Source organism: Astatotilapia calliptera, chromosome 8, assembly GCF_964374335.1.
Source record: "Astatotilapia calliptera chromosome 8, fAstCal68.1, whole genome shotgun sequence".
Lineage (NCBI taxonomy): Eukaryota > Metazoa > Chordata > Actinopteri > Cichliformes > Cichlidae > Astatotilapia > Astatotilapia calliptera.
The window spans coordinates 31,145,964-31,167,494 of record NC_137429.1 but is presented as its reverse complement, the minus strand read 5'-3'; the positions used below and the strand labels follow the sequence as shown (position 1 = coordinate 31,167,494).

General features: G+C 42.2%; 1 protein-coding gene across 9 annotated transcripts in view; it reads left to right on the top strand.

The window, feature by feature from the left end:
- Positions 1-21,531, top strand: part of LOC113027744 (rab3 GTPase-activating protein catalytic subunit-like) — a 54,785-nt gene that overhangs the window by 7,196 nt on the left and 26,058 nt on the right. For 4 of the 9 annotated variants that reach the window (XM_080305724.1, XM_080305723.1, XM_080305722.1 and 1 more), the window contains one exon: positions 6,724-6,853. In XM_080305724.1, the coding sequence (XP_080161850.1) occupies positions 6,724-6,853 (130 nt within the window). Of the gene's footprint in view, positions 1-3,436; positions 4,706-5,439; positions 5,568-5,872; positions 5,938-6,723; positions 6,854-21,531 lie in introns of those variants that run through there. The other 5 variants (XM_080305726.1, XM_080305725.1, XM_080305720.1 and 2 more) reach the window with 5 other exon arrangements.

Here is a 21,531-nt window from a genome sequence, read left to right as displayed (position 1 = left end):
AGTATCTCAAAATTAAATGAAACCACTTAACACTTTTTCCCTAAAACGGACTGACATGGGACACATTAAAGTTGGATCGGAACCTGCTAATCAGTCTGAAGGTAAGTGTTTTTTTCACTTATTCGAGAGAAGTCCGAAATGCGTTCTTAGTACTGTTTGTTTTGACTTTTAAGCTACCCTACCAGGATATTTTCATTTAAAGACAAATTGTCAATATCTCTGAATGTGGAGACTCAAAAGACTAGTTAGGTAATTTGCCGATGGATTTATGGGACTTGATAGAAACTTGGACGTTTGCAACAGGTGAATCGGTGAACTACCGAGGTTGCGCCCAAATGCTTAAAGCTGTTAGCTGGTCAGTGTTTTCAGGTGTGCTTGTACTACCTGTACGGTGCGGAGTGCTGACTAAGTCATGTTAAACCCATTAAAGCGTCGAGCTCAAATATCTTTTCATTTTTGTGCACTGTTCTCTTGTTGGCACACATTTTCTGTTTATTGAAGCCTTTTGTGAATAATTTTGATCATGTAAAAACTGGGAATTGGTCCCTATTGACAATACTCTTATTTTTTGCATTGAATATGTCATTCAGGAAAGGTAATTGGTCACTGAAGTTTTTGCAACTGTGTATTTCTAAATTTTGTGGCTTCAGTGCACACAAATTTATATTGTTCAGTTTGCATGTTAAAAGCCTGCCAAGCACCCCAAGGCTGATTATGCTTGGTAAGAAGTCATTTATGACATAGAGCTGATTAGACCATATTAAAATTTCTGTTTGGCACAGGAGCTTTTCGTGGACACAGGTATCCAGTCTCTGTTTTGTTAGCTCAAATTTCTGTAATTTCCTTTATAAACCAAGGTTGTTGGACATGTGTCTCAGTGAATCCAGCAAAGTAACAATATCAAATTTCACATTACATATTACTGATCAACAGTAGTCTAGCTACACCAACAGCAGAAATACTGAAGTCAATACTGTAAAGTTTAACAGCAGCACAAACTATAAACTCCAAAATAACCATACAGTTGATTCACCTCCGGTACTTTAACTGGGCTGACTCTTTGTTAGGTGTGTTTAATGTGCAGAATAATTCCCAATTATATACAATTATAATATGTTAAAATGGACCTATGTACACAAGGCCATTAATAATTAACTGTACGTAGGTATTTGCTTTATGACTATCTAGACAGTGTGAAGAAGTGAAGTATTGAAATTATTTTATGTTGCATAATGACAACATGTTGCCCCTATACATTTAAGGACAAAGTTCAATGACCGCCACCTGCTGGATGGTGAGTGAAGAGGGGCGTGTAATTGTTGAGCTGGACAAAGAGAACACCTGTGCTGATGCAATGTCAGTCTTCTTTGGTTCATTCTATGTATTGAACCTGGAATACCAGGAGTCAGCGGGTGCAAGGTTTTTTGTAAGGATAAACCCTGAAGAGGGAACAAAATGTACCTCCAAGGTTGGGACAAGAAGGACTGGGACCACTGTGAAGCGAAAGGTTGTTCACATTAACCCTCATGTCACAACTTTCCTCCAGTGGCTTACTGAATTTGAGTGGAGAACTTCAAATTAGGGAAATTAGTAAATTTCTTGTATAATTTAAGTGACCAATGTGTTGTTACCCATGTCTCCACAGATGATCCATGGCCCATGCTTTCTGGACATTTACACAAGACGAGCAACAATGAAGACAAGCTCTCTCGCCATCTTGCAAGACGCTGTCTCTGTCCAATAGGTTTTTTTGAGTGCAACAGTTTTGATTTTTTTCCCTTCTTTTACCCATCCATCCATCCATTCACTTCCGCTTATCCTTTTTCAGGGTCGCGGGGGGCGCTGGAGCCTATCCCAGCTGTCATAGGGCGAGAGGCGGGGTACACCCTGGACAGGTCGCCAGTCTGTCGCAGGGCCAACACACAGGGACAGACAACCATTCACACTCACATTCACTCGCACATTCACACCTAGTGGCAATTTGTATTATCCAATTAACCTATCCCCACAAGCTGCATGTCTTTGGACGGTGGGAGGAAGCCGGAGTACCCGGAGAGAACCCACGCAAACACGGGGAGAACATGCAAACTCCACACAGAAAGACCTGATGGTGGAATTGAACTCAGGACCTTCTTGCTGTGTGGCAACAGTGCTAACCTTCTTTTACCCGTTTGTTAAAAATTATTTCAGCTACTTACACTTTAATTGTCACATGTATTGGCTCACCCTACAAATCAATGAACTCAGTCCACAAAGCAAGATCAGGGTTCAGTGCAGGTCAGTCAAGTTCCTTCACACCACACACGCTCATCCATGTCCTTGTGGACCCTGTTTTGTGCAATGATTTGGTCGTGTGAGCCAGTATTTTGGACAAAGTGTATATAAAGGCAGACGTGTGGGGCTTGATATTATATCCATTACAATTCAGTTTGTTTGTATGGTGCCAACAAAATGAATGCCAAGGCACTTCACATTGTAGGTTTGAGACCCTACAAAATATAAGTAAGGAAACCCAACACTTGAGCATGTGTTGTCTGCCATGATATGGATATGACATAATATTGTTATTGTTTGTACAACCATCTGAGAAAATAATGGATTACATGGTTTAGTAAAAACAAGTGCTTCCTCAATGAAAATATGTTTTCAGTTCTTTTCAGTTTTTGATTTTGGAAATGTGTATTTCAGCAGGGAAGAATCAGAATTGAAATAAAGTGGTGTAAAGCACATGAATTATATTTTGTGTGTGTGTGTGTGTGTATCCATCCATCCAACTTTTTTGGAACCCTCCAGTCTCTTACAGTATGTTACTGTTAACTGAAATTACGGTAAATTACGACCTTTTAAAAGAGTAAATGACCGCCTGTTAGGACACGGTGTCCTCTAGCAGAGATGAATATTTTTGGTACTGATGATGCGTACCAACGGTAAGTTACTGGTTAATATATTGCAGTTCATTACCTTGCAGCGGGCTTACAGTGACATACCGTGAATAAACGGTAGTATACCAATTTCTTAATCACAGTATGATGTTACTTTGTTGACGTAATTTACGACATAACGACATAACGGTATCTCACTGACATAACTGTCGCCAGTGAGATACCGTAAAAAAGGCTACGGTGCGTTACCATAATTTGTCCAAGAGTATTATACCACACCAGCAAAAAACGGTATCATCCTGCAGAAAGGTAAGCTAGCGTAACACGGCGTCACGATATGACGCTGGCAGCAGTGACACCAGTATGTTACCGTAAAGTGGCGATGAAAAGTCTAACGGTGCAGATACACGGAGTAATCAGAAAAGTTTAGCATGAATCTGGACATTAGATTTAAGATTTAAGTTTTAAGCTTATCAGATATCACTTGTTAGAAGCTCCTTACCGTTTGAATAAATCTCTTCTCAATCTGCTGTCCTCTTCTGCTTGCATCTTTTTTTTTTCATCTAACACTGACGTTATTTTTTCTCCGTGAAAAACACAGCAACTCATCTTATCCCGGGGTGCCAGGAAGTCGAGCTGCGGATCTCAGCAGAAAACTTTTCAAACTGATTGCAGGTTGATCCAGGTATACATTTGAAACAGGTTCTCCTCGGTGACGTGACAGTCGGAATGCATCTGCGTAACCATGGTTACAGGGGGACGCTTTGGAGCTCTGCTGCTCAGCAGCAAAATATTTCAGATCAATATGTAAATACTCCAACTCTAAAACCAAGTAAAATAAATATGCTGCATATGTGTATAGTGCGTTCATGTGTGTGTGTGCGCTGCGTGGTAACGTAGGCGCGTGCATGTGTGCCCCGGTCACAGCTCCTTTCAGCATGGCCGGAGGTAAGTCACTGCCACGTTGCTCTCAGCTAATTAAAGTTTGTTCAGATCCCAAGCTGCAATGTGAATACAGCCAAACCGCCGCGTTTTTGTTTGTCATTAAGAGACTCATTCGGGATAAGTTTTGTGGAGGGCGGAGTTCACTAATATACGCTTATGAGTTTTAGCCGAGAACGCAGCTAAAATGCTAGCATGCTAAGTTAGCCTGATTGCTAGCGGCTACTCGCGGCAGTCTTTTTTTAACAGCATGCACTCTTTTTTCCTTCGTCAGGAGAGGTGTACTGGCAGTCGCGTGACACACACAGATCAGACACATATTTCTGTGTTGCAGGTATGGAGATGTTCTTATGTTTTGGAGATGCAGTCTTTCATTCATTGTTTTTATAAGTACAGTGTTGTACTGCCTGTTAGATGGCGGTTATTAATATAATTGTACTGAAGTATAATGTTTGAACTATAAGTACCAGAATATTGGGTCCTGGTTATTGAATTGTATTTATCTGACTGTTTATTTGTTTTTGAATTATTTTGTTTATTGTTCTTATAAGTTGTTTTTGATGTTTTTTTCAGTGACATATTATTTATTTTGTGCTTTTTGTTTTTGAGAGCTTAAGTTAATGTTTTAAAACAATTTGTTGTATTTGATTCATTATATTATTGTAGTGTTAATGAAGCTGCAAACACAGCTGCTTTCAGCATGGCCGGAGGAGAGGTGTACTGGCAGTCGCGTGACACACACAGATCAGACACATGTTTCTGTGTTGCAGATGTGCAGTAAAGAGCCAAAGACCCAGTACTGTCTCCTGCCTCTTACTTTCACGCCAGAACACAACGCAAGAACAACAGGCGTAACACATGAACGGGTTACACATACTGAGGTGAGTTGTTGAGGATATGTCGAGCTGTCGATAAGCACGGCTGTTTCTGTGCTCTTATATACTGTTAGCCTGTTTTGCTGGCGTTAGTGAAGCTGTTTTCAACTGGATGTAACATTGTTGAACTCTGATGATTAATGAATAAACTCTCGATGTGACGACGTGAGCATGTAATTGTAACCCTGTGTTCATTTAGTCGTTTGATACCGTTTAATATCCAGTACATCTATTGGGTGTTTTATAACATGCCCTGGAATCATTTTAAGTTTTACAATGCCGGTGATTTACGACTCTTTCGCGACAGTCAACTGTGGCGTAAACTCTGGCGGGTCTCAGAGCTAGCTTATGTGAGCAAGCAGTGACATCTATACATGCAGTAGCCTTAAAATACTGATTATTTATTCTCCTGCTAGGTAAGAATTTGTGTTTTATACGTTTATTGTCACATTGTGCGCCATGTTATTGTTTCGGTGAAATGAATTTCTACAATGGCGGACTTAGACAAAATAGTGTTACTGTTAATTTGACTCTCTGCAGTGTTTAAATGCTTACATATACACACACAGTTACTGTCCCGCCACACGTATCAGTTCTGCTTCTATGCCCCATCTTTGTTTACTCTTTCCCACCCAACAAGTGCATAAATAAGATGTTAAAAACGTCATCATCATATCAAACATGATCGATTTGGGGGGAGTTTGTTTGGCACATGCTGACTGCATCCTAATTATAACCAGAAGAGGAGGCGAGAGCAGAGAACGAGAGTGCAGCAGTTTGGTCAAAGGAACAGGTGAAGAAGAGGTGAGCATCCAAGAGACGAGCAAGAGGACAGTTTCAAAGCAGACATTATGGCACAATAAAAGCTGTAAGAGCAGAGATTTATTCATGTCTTTACTATTTTTCTTTAGCTTCTACTCCCGCTGCTTACAATAAATCCGAGATAAAGAACAAACAAGAACAACTCACATGGCATTGATTGTTTAGTTCAGTGTCACTCTGTGATTGTTTGACATTTCATATAAATGTGACTCTAAAATATAGCCAATAATATTAAAAAGCTGCTGTTACTGAGTGAAACTTGAAGGATTATGATAAACTTCAGTTCTTACTGAATCTGTAACATTGCTTTTTTTTAAAATTGTTAAATGACTTTTGTGTCACTGTGCACAGTGAAAAGCTCACCTGATGTAGTGGTGAGGCCATGTTCACCACTAGATGGAGACAACCTGGCACAGGTATTTTCTATACACTAAATTTCACACTGAAAAGCCTTGGTGGGAATTTTTGTTTCATAGAAAGTAAAGGAAAACATGTCTTGAGGTCTTTTTCCTGTGTTTTCAAAATTGTGTTTTTCACATACACATCAAAACTTCACACAGACAAACACACACAGAAAACAATAAAATATGTCAAATTGCATGCACGTCTCATTCATTTTCTGAGAATTTCAACACTTTTAGTTTTTATGGAAAATAACTTTGTCAGGTCAGTGAATAGCTGCCACATAAGTACAAATCTAAATCATACATGTGTATTATAGAAAAAAGCACAAACCGTTGTGCTGTTAGTTCATAATAAATGGGTAGGGGTGCATAGTCAGTAAAAGTCACCAAGGCTCTGCAGAGCTCCAAACCTGCTCTTCCACAGACAGAAGCATCAAAAATGTGCGCTGGGAGCTTCATGGCATGGATTTCTACAGCCAACCAAATCTATATGTGTGTGGCCAAGAACCTTAGTCCATGTAGGGCATCTTAGCACAGTTTACTTGTGTCAGCTAGTGGGAGGGCAGAGAGCGCAGCCTTTACATTGTTTTATTGTAGAGTGACAGGAACTGCCTATGAGCTTCTAATCAAGCAGAAGTGTTGACGGAAAATCTATCAAAGGAAATACATTGATGAAAATCAAAGAAGAGAAATATTTATGTGATGTTCCATTTTCCTGAGAGCTGATTGGCTGTGATGACTCCTTCAAGTACTACATGCTACTTTGTCCTGCTAGTTAAGCCTGCTGTCTGTTCTCAGGCCTCCTCCTGTTTCACTGCCATATATCCATCACCAGACGGCTCCACTGACCTGCCTGCTGACATCAGACCACACCCCTGTGTCATGTGACCTGGCAGGAGTAGCAAAGCTGGACTCAGACCTGGCCCAGGCAAGTTCAAAGGCAGCTGTGGTAGAGAGAGTATATGGGCTCAAATTGTGGTCATAAATATTTTGTACTTGTAAATCAGGATTTGTGTGTGTATGGGATCAGAACAATGCCACCTTGACATGAAACCGAAAAAAATATTGAAACTGAAAAAAATGTACAACGCGGCTGCGGTCATTGGTCATTATTTTCCTGTATGAATCGCTGTTACAGTAAAAAATGTCACTTGCATATATCATATAGGAGACACACACATTGATATACACTAAATAGTCATTTCATTTCTCTTTTTTTGTGTTGCCAATTTTTCGCGGGACACGCAATCGTGTTCTCTGATTGGATAGTTAAATTTGTGATTGACATGACATTGGCCAATCAGATGAGAGGAAGAAAAATAGGGTCAAAATTCGTACTTGTAACTTGAAAGTTTAGTGCAGACTTTCACACATATTTTTTGGATAAGTCCACACACAAATCTTTTTTACACACACAAATCCTGATTTACAAGTACAAAACTGATTTACAAGTACAAAATATTTATGACCACAATTGAGCCCATAGTAGTAAAGCACTGGAAGGATGAGGTGGAAACAGGAAGTGTGTAGATACAGTGGACTTGGCATCCTCCATCTGCCTCCATGCTCTCTTTACTGGTCTTCTAAAAACTTCTCCTGTAGCTGTTTAAATGTTTAGGATAGCATTTAGAATTCAACGTTTGTCATTACACATGTCTAAATACAGGGTAACAAAATACAGTTTGCATCTAATCAGTAAGTGCAATAAGAGCAGATTATGTATAAGTTCAGTAGAGAGCAGATATACAGATGTACTGTTGTATACATATGTACAGATATACAGATGGTGTAGCATACAGATGTTCTGTATTGCTGTACAGATGGGCAGATATACAGGTGTACTGTGAACAAATATACAGATGTGCTACATATATGCAGATGTATCGGTGTGAGGTAAACAGATCTACAGAGTGCTATGAATATATCTACAGCAGTGGAAGCGTAGCTCTCTGAACAGACTGTAACAGTGAACAGTGTAGGCACTATAACAGAGACTGTCAGTGTCGTAAAACTATAGCAGTAACCAATGTGAGCATGTGGTGAATGTTGTTACGATCCAATGTTGTCAGTGTTTTGTGTTAGGCGTGACTGTTATGTGTTTCCTGTTTTACTTTGAAGGTCTGTCTTATCTCAGTGTGTTCAGGTTACGCTTCCTTGTCTCGTCAGTTCTGATTTGCCCCAGCTGTGTTTCCCTCCTGTTGTCGGTTCCCTGATTGCTCCCTCTATGTATTTAAGCCCTGTGTTTCAGTTTGTCATGCGTCGTGATCATTGTGGTGTTGGTATCGTAGTTTTGTATATAGCTGTAAATAGATTTGTAAAGTAGCAATTGAGTATTTTTTCCACCTTTTTTCCACCACTCTCCCAAACACGTCACTATAAGACTGGACTCTCACACACGTCACCACACGCACCACCACACATTTCCTATAATTCTATAATTCCTATAATTTATAATCCTTATCTTTATAATCTCTTCTGCTATTTGCACATTCTTTACTGTAAATTCCTAAGTTAATTTGTAAATTTTTGTAGTAAATTGTAAATATTGTAAAACTTTTCTTCTGTCATTTAATGGTCGGGCATTGTACAGCTACAAGCATTTCACCCCCATGTCATACTGTGTATGGTTGTGTGTGTGTGACAAATAAAATTTGAATTTGATTTGAATTTGATTTATATATTGTTCACTGCAGCAGCCTAGTAGGCGTGAGAAGCCATTTTTGTTGATTAAGTTTTCTCCTGTTTTTCATGTAGCGAGTTAGGTAAGTGAATTGTCTTTTGTTTGGTTTTTCATTTTGGGTAGGAAAGCGTAGGGACCATTAGGGAGTTTTGTTTATTTTCGGCACTGCTCACTGCTGAAGCAAATAAATGGCTGCTTAGCATTTTAAAAGATACTATTGTTTGGGTTCTTGTTTTGGGTGGAGTGTGGTGGGCCAATGTTGTGTTGCGTTCAAGACACGCCTAGACTTAGAACGTAACAATGTTGAGAATGAAATCATGGTCACTGGGAGGAGGAGTGTAGAAGGGTTCAGTGAGTGTGGATCGAAAGGTTCAGCGGGGGCTGAGTTCAGTAGGGTGACAGCTGTGGGGGAGGAGCTGTTCCTAAACCTGCTGGTTTTAGTCTGAAGGCTCCTGTAGCACCTTCTGGGGGGGAGGAGCTGGAGGAGTTTATTGGCAGGATGAGAGGAGTCCCTGAGAATGATGCGTGCTCGGCATAGACATCTCTTCTTGTGGACATCCTCAATGGCAGGAAGTGGAGGCCCTGTGGTGAAAACTGCCCAACCCGCTGCAGTGCCTTGTGGCCAGCAACAGTTCCCATACCAGAGTGTGACACAGTTGGTCAGGATGCTCTCTATCACATAGTGGTAGAAGTTAACCAGTATGTCAGTAGACAGGTGGTTCTTCTTCAGTGTCCTCAAGGAAAAAAAGGCGCTGATGGGCCTTCTTGACCAGGCTGGAGGTGTCAGTTGACCAGGACAGATTCTCAGAGATGTGGGTCCCCAAGAACTTGAAGCTGGAGACCCATTCAACAGCTGTGCCATTTATGTAGATGGGGACATGGGGGTCTCTGTTCTCCCTCCTGAAGTCCACAATGAGCTCTTTGGTTTTGCTGGTATTCAGGAGCAGGTTATTGTCAGCACCACACAGCTAGGTGCTTTACTCTTCCCTGTAGCAGACTCATCATTGTCTCTGATGAGACAGTCACCGCGGTGTCATCTGCAGACTGGATGATGGAGTTGGATCCGGACCGAGGTCTGCAGTCATAGAGGAACGGGCTCAGCACACAGCCCTGTGGAGTGCCAGTGTTGAGTGTGATGGTGGTAGAGCAGTTATAGCCTGACCTTACATGCCAGGGTCTGTTGGTCAGAAAGTCCATGATCCAGGTACAGATAATAATAATAATAATAATAATAATAATAATAATAATGGATTACATTTATATAGCGTCTTGTCTAAGGACACAACGACCAGGGGGATCAAACCGGCAACCTTCCAGTTATAGATGAGCTTCCCAATCCCCTGAACCATGGTCGCCTGGAGTTGCTGAGTCCAAAATCCACAAGTTTGGTGATCAGCTTGGAGGGAATGCCTGTACTGAATGCTGAGCTGAAGTCAACAAACAGCATTCTTACATAAGTATTGCATAAATATCTGAGTACACGTTGCAAGAAACTGCATTCCCAGATCACATCCACTGTGTGCTGGAAAATTTGCAACGATTCTACAAAAAAGTTCCACGTGGTGGGTTTTTTTTTCTTCCTACTGGTGATGATCCAGTGGAGCTCCAGTCACTCCAGGCTCCCTTGTGGTTCCACAAAACAAACAAACTCGTGCGTCCATGACTGATACTCCTGCTTCACTTCTGTATGAATTGATCTTTTCATCACGGTTCACTTTGGACAAGCAGGGCCCTATTTCAGGAAGCCGGTTTAGAAAACTCAGAGTGAAAAACGATACTCAGGGTTGAGTAACCCCGAACTGTCCAACTCGGAATATTCGGTTTCAGAAAGGCTGATAACAATTAGTTCAGTCAACGCGGAGTTGCTTTAACCCCAAGTTAAGCGCGCGCATGAGGATACATAAAGCCCTGATTAGTGGAGCACAGATTAAGCGAGTCACCATGGAGACGGAGGGAAAGAAGGCGCGGTCAATGTATTTTACAGCGCTTGAGGCCGAAATTCTGATGGCAGTATATGCTGATAACATGCAAATTTTGCGGGAAAAAAGTAACACAGCTTCAGCTGCAAAAGAAAGGGAGCATGCATGGCAAAACAAAGCCGACAGAGTCAATGCGTGAGTGTTAATTTAAACATTGATCTAGGGATTTCCACCCATTTAACACGTTATCTTATTATATTTCATTATATTTTATTTTATTTTTTATTTCATACATTTTATTTTGTGATGTGATGTGAGCGCAGGTGCAACCCAACAGGCCCCAAACGTTCCTGGTAGCAAGTAAAAATGAAATATAAAAATATAGTCCAAACAGGTAAGGTGTAATTGTATTATGAGCCATAGTGCTTGGTCTGTTTGTCCGATGTAAATCAATTGCAGTTAGAGGCTACATTAATTTTCTGTCTGTAAGCACTTATTGAAATTATCTGAGCACATTACAAGTACATATTTGCTTACTCTGTATGCTCAAATGTGACCCGTTATAGCCAACAGAAAGAAAAAAAAAGCGGAGGCCTGAAAAACAGGTGGGGGTCCACCACCACCACCACTCACAGAGCCTGGCCACTTGGCTTCCACATTTGTGATAATGTTGGCAGCATCACATATGATCTTCACAGTGCAGAGAACACAAATTAGCATCCATTACTATGATGAAATAATTTGTTAGTTTGAAATGCTACAGGGAACTATGTACCTGTACATTAATGCTGTGGAAAGACTTCCTGTTCACATAGTCTCCTTCATTTACTGAAGGAGCAATGATTGGAATGTGAGTGCCATCTATACAGCCAATCACGCCTGGGAACCGTGAGAATAAATGTAAAATTTAAGTAGTAGTTCAAGTATCACCACATCATGTATTAAGTTTCGTTCATCCTGATACCTGCAATTTTGTGGCATCCCTCTTTGATAAATCTTGTGGGTCTGTGACCGGGGAACACCACAAACGAGTACAGGAGACGTTTCAGTGCAACTGTAACATTCCTGACTGCCCGACAGACGGTAGCCTTGGAAACCAATATTATACAGAAAGCTCCTGTTTGCAAAAAACCGAAGTGCAATACAAATAATATGTACAGAACTGAGAGGATGTCCGCGATGTGTCACATGAGCAATATTGGGCCTGAGGATGTTATTCAAATAAATTATAGATTGTGCTGAAAAACGGTAACGTTCACACAGGAAATCATCAGGAAATGATAAAATGTCCGAACGCGCTCTAATCACTCTCTCCCGGCGGAGAGCTCTGCGGAGAATTTGGGCTTCAACATCTACTGGCTCTTCAAGGAAGGGACACGCCATGTCTGACACTTCCTACAGTCAGGTTTCTGACAAAGAGGCGGAGAAGGTCAGGGTTAGTTGTAGTAAACCTGCTAGGGGGCAGGTTAGCTTCACGGAGTGTGTCGTCATAGTAACTCACTCAGAATTAATCTAAACTCGCTTTGTGAAACCGAAAACCCAGAGTTTTCGTTAACTCAGGGTATACTTACTCAGAGTTTGCACTAAACCGGCTTCCTGAAATAGGGCCCTGGAAACAGAGGTGACGCTGACTTGTGGCTTTGCAGGAGGATTCCCTTTAACAACAGGAGCATGCACACAGTTTGTTTTAGGCCACCATGAATAGCTCACATTGTAAATCACAAAGAGCCAGTATATGATACTGTAGCTTCCACTCACTGTGACGGGATGGCTCGTAGGTGATTACACTCTGCTTCATTTGGTTCCAGTTCAGATTAAGGGACAACACATGAAAAGACAGAAACTGGAAACAAATGTTAGAAAAATATTTACTGTTAGAAAACATTCAGTGAAAACAAAATTGATTTTTCTGTTTGGCTTCAAATCTGAGTCTCCAAAAGCCAGTCAGACAGTAGAGTTGGTATAAACAGAGAGAGGAGATGAATCTTTTTTTTTAGACAGAGGAAGGAAAATATTTAGATTCACTTAAAAGGATAATTCTCTATTTTTAGCACTTTCCACTTTCACTTTCTTGCCATTGAACCATAATTAGCTTTAATTTCACTTCAAATACACGAACACAGAAAAGTAAAAGTGTGATTCTACCAAAGGTAAAACCTAAAATATAGCATTTTGAAAGAGTTCAAGGAGTTAAAATATTTGCTGGTCACTGCATTTTTGTGCGTGCAGAATTGCTAGTTTGTTGCAGAGCATGGTTCGAGGTTTTGGAGAAGCGAGGGGAGACAGCCACCGGAAGACACCTGGCGCGGAGGCGAATAAGATGCTCTTTTGAACTTTTTTTAAAATCGTTAATGAAACTTTTTTGGTTGTGAAACCTACGTATCTATTGTATCTGTTTGACGTTGAAGGGGCGTCATTAAATTTAAGCCCTAATGGTATAAAACATCTGCTTGTGCATTGTTAGTTAGAGATCGATGCTGTCTGCGTACAGCGGTCGTCTCTCCACGCGTGTCATTAAAATCATCATTTGACTTCACCCGGCCGGATCAGTGTTGTTATTTTTTTGGATTACCTCCTGTATCCCTCCTTGATATTTGAACCCTAACACTGCTGTATATGTGCTGGATTATTTGGACTACATTGCATTGTACAGTTAAACTATGATTGTATCTGTGGGGCTTAAAAACAATGACATGTGTGCACACACAGTGGATTCATTTTCACTTCTTTAGGGCTGGTCTGGAAACATTAACTGGCTCTAGATGACAGAAAGCGCTGCAAGGGCAGAAAAAACAGTATTAATCCCTTTTTGGTGCACATTATGACAGCTGGGATTCATGTATTGTGCATGTGTTGAGGTTTTCTCTTTGTGACTGAGGTCCTTACTGGCGGTGGGATTTGTATTGAGCGTGCAGTGCAGAGTGATCAGACACATATGTGCTGTTCCACAAACGGGATGTTTTTATTGTAGTCACTGTAGCAAGTGAGATCATTGAGAAATAAACCAGGAAAGATCAAACCACAGATCTTAAGTCCATGATACAATCTGAAGGAAGAGACAAGGCTCACTGTGTGGAAGGCTGAGATACTCGTCACTTCTGCAGACGAGCAGCAGAGATAGTTCAACAGGCCACAGAGTATTTTCCCAAAAGTCTCGGGGATCATTGAGATGTTTTCTGGCAAAACTGAGAGCAGCCTTTGTTCATTTTGCTCAGCAGGGGTTTCCATCTTAGAGTGGGGGAACCCTAAAATCAGCTGTAGTGGCTCTTTACACAAATCAACAAGATGCAAGCAGGTATTTCATGAACTGTCCTGGCTGATTTCCACCCTCTACACTGACAGGACGCTGTTTACACAGTCTTTTTTTTCTATATTTAAGCATCACCAGCTGAAATTCATATCCATCTCTGTTACACTTGATGTAACAGACCACGAGCACCACAGCCATTGTGCATCAGTCACACGCAGTTCTTTACTGTAAACTAACCTGATTATCCTGCACTAACCTGCAGAGGATTTTCATGTGCTCTTTAAATAACACAGTTGGTTTGCTTTGCAGCGTGTTTCACAATATGAGAACATGAGGAAATCCATGCAAGCTTTAAATTTGCATCAAGCAGTCCTGAGCAGTCCATACCTTTAAATATAAGCTCTCCTCTTCCTGTCCTGTATTCTTTCTCCATCTCTGAGTGAAGTTATCTCAAACTCGTTTCTGTCTCTGTGAAATACAGCAGCTTTTAGCTGCAACACACTGTGAAACAAACTGCACAAAAACAGTTTGTGTGTTTGCTGATGTTTGTTGAGCTGTGTTAAGGGTTCAATATTTAGGAGGAGAGTAAAAACAACCATGGTCCAGAAGAGCTTGGTCAAACAATTGATTTTAATGACCACACGCAGCGTGGTGAGATGTACACTGCAAAACATCAGCTGTAGATCTCCGCCCAAAAAGACACTTCAGATTGCTTTTGATTCATCAGGGTTAACGCCCCCTCATGCGTCATCAGATACAATACATGCATACGTCAAATCAAAACCACAATGACTTTTAACACAGTTTGAAAAGAACATCGCCTCGTCTCCATGCCAGGTCCATCTTCTGACTCTCGCTTCTCCAACTTTAACACAGTGTACTCAGAGTTAGGCCTTTCTTTTATAATGCAACAGAATCAGCACATACACATTTAAGATTATAACAAGCATTCAAAAGCATTTAAGATTATAGATTTAACTCAACAGTTTAACGTGGTTATAACTGCACCTGTAATAAAGGCTAATTGGCTACCAATATGTTTAAACATCTGAATACAATATCAATGCTGTAGATTATGTTATTAATGTCATTACTGCAATGGTAATGATGATGACCATGAACCATAGCAGTGAAATAATTTCCCTGATCTCCACAGCTGATAGAAACGTTGCATTTGAAATTACCTGCCACGACATGTTACTCCCTTTATGCTTGATCGTCTTCTGTAGGGCTCATTAGATGCTGAAGTACCGCGGCCACAACTTATGGACACCTGCAGTCGTTCCAGAGCTGTGCCAAAAAATCAAAACCACACAGCGGCCCACTTGGACCCTTTACTATGGCACACGTCATCTCTTTTTATGTGACGTCCCCTGGTGATTATTTTAAATGAAGGCTCAGAGTGACAGAAACAATAACTCCCTGTAAATTTGTTGAACCAAAAGTAACGAGAAAATGTAAGAAGTTTCAAAATAGGGCGGCTGTGGCTCACTGTACAGGGAGTGCAGAATTATTAGGCAAGTTGTATTTTTGAGGAATAATTTTATTATTGAACAACAACCATGTTCTCAATGAACCCAAAAAACTCATTAATATCAAAGCTGAATGTTTTTGGAAGTAGTTTTTAGTTTGTTTTTAGTTTGAGCTATTTTAGGGGGATATCTGTGTGTGCAGGTGACTATTACTGTGCATAATTATTAGGCAACTTAACAAAAAACAAATATATACCCATTTCAATGATTTATTTTTACCAGTGAAACCAATATAACATCTCCACATTCACAAATATACATTTCTGACATTCAAAAACAAAACAAAAACAAATCAGCGACCAATATAGCCACCTTTCTTTGCAAGGACACTCAAAAGCCTGCCATCCATGGATTCTGTCAGTGTTTTGATCTGTTCACCATCAACATTGCGTGCAGCAGCAACCACAGCCTCCCAGACACTGTTCAGAGAGGTGTACTGTTTTCCCTCCTTGTAAATCTCACATTTGATGATGGACCACAGGTTCTCAATGGGGTTCAGATCAGGTGAACAAGGAGGCCATGTCATTAGTTTTTCTTCTTTTATACCCTTTCTTGCCAGCCACGCTGTGGAGTACTTGGACGCGTGTGATGGAGCATTGTCCTGCATGAAAATCATGTTTTTCTTGAAGGATGCAGACTTCTTAGATGAATCTAAGATGGCGCTGGAGTGACGGCAGCCTTTCCAAGTAGCTCTGCAACACCGCACCTTTTTTATTAACTTTAACTTTTTTAGACTAGGCTTTTCAAACTTTTTTTCACCTTCCTCTACTTATACCTCTTAGATATAGCGATACAAGATGGATAATGCACTTTTAAAAACTTCTGGAACCAGTTCCTTCATCTATTCGAGAGCGGAGCTGCTGGCACTAAAAACAAAGGGACAGACCGGCATGCGACACAACATCCCGGCCGAGCTAAAGAGGAGCTACAGAGGCTGCAAAGCTGGAGTGAGGAGAGCGGATCACCGGAGGTGATTCAAACCATCAATCCCGACAGTGATCATGGGCAACGTGAACTCGTTACAGAATAAGATTGATGAACTGTGCGCTCTGAACAACCACAGACTATACCGTGAGTGCAGCTTGTTTATCTTCACGGAGACGTGGCTAACCGAGCTAACGCCGCAGGCTAACGTAGACCTATGTGGTTTCACATCCGTGAGAGCCGATAGGGACACGCAGGCCAGCGGAAAAAGCAGAGGTGGGGGACTCATTGTCTACGTTAACAACAGATACTGTAACCCTGGACACGTCTCCGTTAAAGTTTCGGTATGCCGTCCGGACCTGGAGCTGCTAGCTGTTAGCTTGCGGCCATATTATCTACCTCGGGAGTTCAGTCATGTGATCTGTGTGTGTGTTTACATCCCTCCGAGGGCCGACGCAACAGCTGCCTGTGAGAAAATACACACAGTCACAGCAAGACTTCAGACACAAAACCCCGAGGCTTTCATTATTATATCTGGAGACTTTAACCATGCCACACTGGACTCTACTCTGGCTGCTTTTCACCAGTTTGTGAATTGTCCCACAAGGAGCAACAGGACAATTGACCTACTGTATGCTAATGTGAGAGATGCATACAGAGCCACCCCCCTCCCCCCACTAGGGAAGTCAGACCACAACCTGGTTTACCTACAGCCACAATACACACCCCTCGTCCAAAGGCAGCCTGTCACAACGCGCTCCATCCGGAGATGGACCCCAGAAAAGGAGGATGCTCTGAGGGACTGCTATGACACCACAGACTGGGATGTGCTCCTGAGCCCACATGGTGAGGACATAGAGGGGGCGACACACTGTCTTACAGACTACCTCAACTTTTGTGTGGACACGGTCGCCCCTGCTAAGACGGTACGGTGTTATCCTAATAACAAACCGTGGGTAACACAGGAAGTCAAAGCTGTCCTCAACATGAAGAAGAAGGCTTTCAGGAGCAAAGTGAAGGAGGAGATGAAAGCAGCACAGCGGGAGGTGAAACGCTGCCTGAGGGAAGCAAAGGACACCTACAGGAGGAAGGTGGAGCAGAAGTTGGAGAGGAACAATATGAGGGAGGTCTGGAATGGTGTGAAAACCATCACAGGCCACAACACCAAGAAAAGCACAGTGAGGGGGACTGTGGAGAAGGCAAACGAACTCAACAACTTCTTCAACAGGTTTGACCAGCCCACAACCCCCCCACCCTCACCTTTACTACGGAGTCCAATCCCCACTCTCCTGCCTCCCTCGCTTCCCCCCCTTCCTGACACCATGACACCCCCCTCCTCCAATCCCTCTCTCAGCAGCAAGACATCTCCCCCCCTCCCCTCCTCCCAAACATCTCCCAGTGTCACAGTGGATCAGGTCAGGAGACAACTGAGGAAGCTTCGCCCCAGAAAGGCAGCAGGCCCAGACAAGGTGTGTCCTAGGATGCTAAAGGCGTGTGCTGCTGAACTTGGGGAGCCGCTACAACGAGTCTTCAACCTCAGTCTGCGACTGGGGAGAGTGCCCGCCCTATGGAAGACATCCTGCATCGTCCCGGTCCCCAAAAAGAACCGGCCCAATGAGCTGAATGACTTCCGACCGGTGGCACTGACGTCACATCTTATGAAGACTCTAGAGCGGCTCTTCCTCAACCTCCTCCGACCACAGGTACAACATGCCCAGGACCCACTACAGTTTGCATACAAGGCGGGTGTCGGAGTGGAGGATGCCATCCTGTACCTCCTACACAGAGCCCACTCACACCTGGATGGGGGAAAAGGCACGGTCAGGATCCTGTTTCTTGACTTTTCCAGTGCCTTTAATACCATCCGGCCCTGTATGCTTCAGGAAAAACTGAACAGGATGGAGGTGGACCCCTGCCTGGTGGCTTGGATCTCCGACTACCTCACCGACAGACCACAGTACGTCAGGCTGAAGGACATCACGTCTGACACAGTGGTCAGCAGCACAGGAGCACCACAGGGAACTGTGCTGTCCCCTCTTCTCTTCACCCTGTACACCTCTGACTTCTGCTACAACTCTGAATTATGCCATATTCAGAAGTTTGCAGACGACACGGCCATCATGGGGTGTATCTGGGATGATCAGGAAGAGGAGTACAGAAGTCTGGTGAGGAACTTTGTCGCATGGAGTCACACAAACCACCTGCAACTCAACACCTCAAAGACTAAGGAACTGGTTGTGGACTTCGGGAGGTCCAGAGAAGGTCCACTACCGGTTCAGATAGAGGGGGTGGAGGTGGTCAACAAGTACAAGTACCTCGGGCTGTGGGTGGACAATAAACTGGACTGGTCATGCAACACAGAGCACCTGTATAAAAAAGCCCAAAGCCGACTGTACTTCCTCAGGAGGCTGAGGTCTTTTAACATCTGCAGGAAGCTCCTGAGGATGTTTTACCAGTCTGTGGTTGCTGGAGTACTTTTCTATGCTGTGGTGTGCTGGGGGAGCAGCACAGCAAAGAAGGACTCATCCAGGCTGGAGAAACTGATCAGGAGGGCTAGCTCTGTGGTCGGCATGAAGCTGGACACTCTGGTGACAGTGGCAGAGAAAAGGACATTAAAGAAACTGATGGACATTATGGACAATGCTGGGCATCCTCTGCACACGGCCATTAACAACCAGAAGAGTCTGTTCAGTGACAGGTTGCTTCTCCCCAAGACAAGAACTAACAGACTTAAAAACTCCTTTGTCCCACACGCCATCAGACTGTTTAACTCCTCTCTGGAGGGGAGAGGGAGGGGAAACAGGAGGACAAAGGAGGGGGGAACAACTAAGCTGTAGTGCCTCTTCACCTCACTGTACAATACCTTGTGCAATACTTTTTGTAAATAGTCAACAGTGCAATAGACTCAATACTTGAAATGTGCAATTCACTTGTATTTTTATTTTTATTCCTATTTATTCTATATATGTGTATATATATATATATATATATATATATATATATATATAATATTCTGTAACTCTGTAACTTCTGTCGGTGCTGTGCTTTTTTGGAAATCGAATTTCCCAGAGGAACCCACCCGAGGGATTAATAAAGTTCTATCTAATCTAATCTAATCTAATCTAAATCTTCTTCCTGTACCACTGCTTGAAGAAGGTGTCTTCCAGAAACTGGCAGTAGGACTGGGAGTTGAGCTTGACTCCATCCTCAACCCGAAAAGGCCCCACAAGCTCATCTTTGATGATACCAGCCCAAACCAGTACTCCACCTCCACCTTGCTGGCGTCTGAGTGGGACTGGAGCTCTCTGCCCTTTACCAATCCAGCCACGGGCCCATCCATCTGGCCCATCAAGACTCACTCTCATTTCATCAGTTCATAAAACCTTAGAAAAACCAGTCTTGAGATATTTCTTGGCCCAGTCTTGACGTTTCAGCTTGTGTGTCTTGTTCAGTGGTGGTCGTCTTTCAGCCTTTCTTACCTTGGCCATGTCTCTGAGTATTGCACACCTTGTGCTTTTGGGCACTCCAGTGATGTTGCAGCTCTGAAATATGGCCAAACTGGTGGTAAGTGGCATCTTGGCAGCTGCACGCTTGACTTTTCTCAGTTCATGGGCAGTTATTTTGTGCCTTGGTTTTTCCACATGCTTCTTGCGACCCTGTTGACTATTTTGAATGAAACGCTTGATTGTTCGATGATCACGCTTCAGAAGCTTTGCAATTTTGAGACTGCTGCATCCCTCTGCAAGATATCTCACTATTTTTGACTTTTCTGAGCCTGTCAAGTCCTTCTTTTGACCCATTTTGCCAAAGGAAAGGATGTTGCCTAATAATTATGCACACCTGATATAGGGTGTTGATGTCATTAGACCACACCCCTTCTCATTACAGAGATGCACATCACCTAATATGCTTAATTGGTAGTAGGCTTTCGAGCCTATACAGCTTGGAGTAAGACAACATGCATGAAGAGGATGATGTGGACAAAATACTCATTTGCCTAATAATTCTGCACTCCCTGTATGCTGGACCAGTGAAATTCTCCTTTCTGTCAGTGTAAAGATGACATATTTAACTGTTTTTCTACATGATAAAGAAAAAGCTGATGTGACAAAGACAGAAATCTGTCGGCACGGCTCTTTGTACTTAAATCGTAAGAAATAAACGTGTAAGATTACAGAAAAAAGCCCTGACAGCTCATTGCCCAAACTGCACAGTTTTTCCTTTCGTTTTTTAAACTGTAGTTGTCAATAGAAAATTGATTAACCGCATAAATTAACCGTATAAAGGTTATACTGACAACAGGAGGGAATGTCAATAGAAAATTGTATTTGTTTAGTCAGTATAAGCTTTTAATGATATAAGTTTATTCGTGATAGAATGCTGCATGATGATCTCTTCATTGCTCAGAACTGATTGTTCTTTATGAAACGTGTTCTGATATTCGTATCTGAATCTTTCCACAGCGATAGTAAGAAGTTGAACAAGCAGTTCTGACATCGCACACACACACACACACACACGCACACATGCACATGCTCATGTCACTGAACGAATGTATTAATTCCTGTTGTATAAAGAAAGAAAGCAGACGGTGACAGAGCGCGAGTCCATGAATGTCTCCTGTGCGAGCGCTCTGTGACCGTCCTCACGAGTAAACACAACTGCAGTGTTTGTGTTTTCTAACTCAGGTGTCTCAGCTGAAGAACTGCGGGGTGATTTTTAAAAATCCCCTGTCAGTAGTCATATAAAACAGAGATTTCTGTAGTAAAAAGTGAAAAACAAACTTTTCTGTCATTTAATTGTTATTTGCTTGATGTCTTTGTGTAGCATGAATGGCAATAAAGGAGGTTTTTATCACTAGGAAAAGCTGTAAAACGTATAAAAACACGGTTAAAAGTCCAAATTTCATGCTTGTGCTTCTTTGTGGTGAGCAGCAGATCCAACAAGTTAAGAATTATTAACGACTTCAAGCGAGCGTTCAGGCCTGTGAAACTCATTTAGACACTCAGACAGTGAGCCATGGCTCTGTGGTATGTGCACACATCTCTGCCATTCAAAGACACTTTGTATAACTTGATTTTATGTTATTTTTCAAATGTACATATTCTTTTTCAACAAAGCAACATTTTATTCAGTGTTTTCATGAAAATAGTATTTTTATGCATTAAGTACTACTTGGGAGAACACACCTGAGGTCTAAGGCCTGGACAAGTTTGAAACAATGGAAAATAGCAGAAAATAAAAACAAGTCTGCACTCAGCTTTGCAGTCTTCCATTGAAATGCAGTCAGATGCTGCCCAC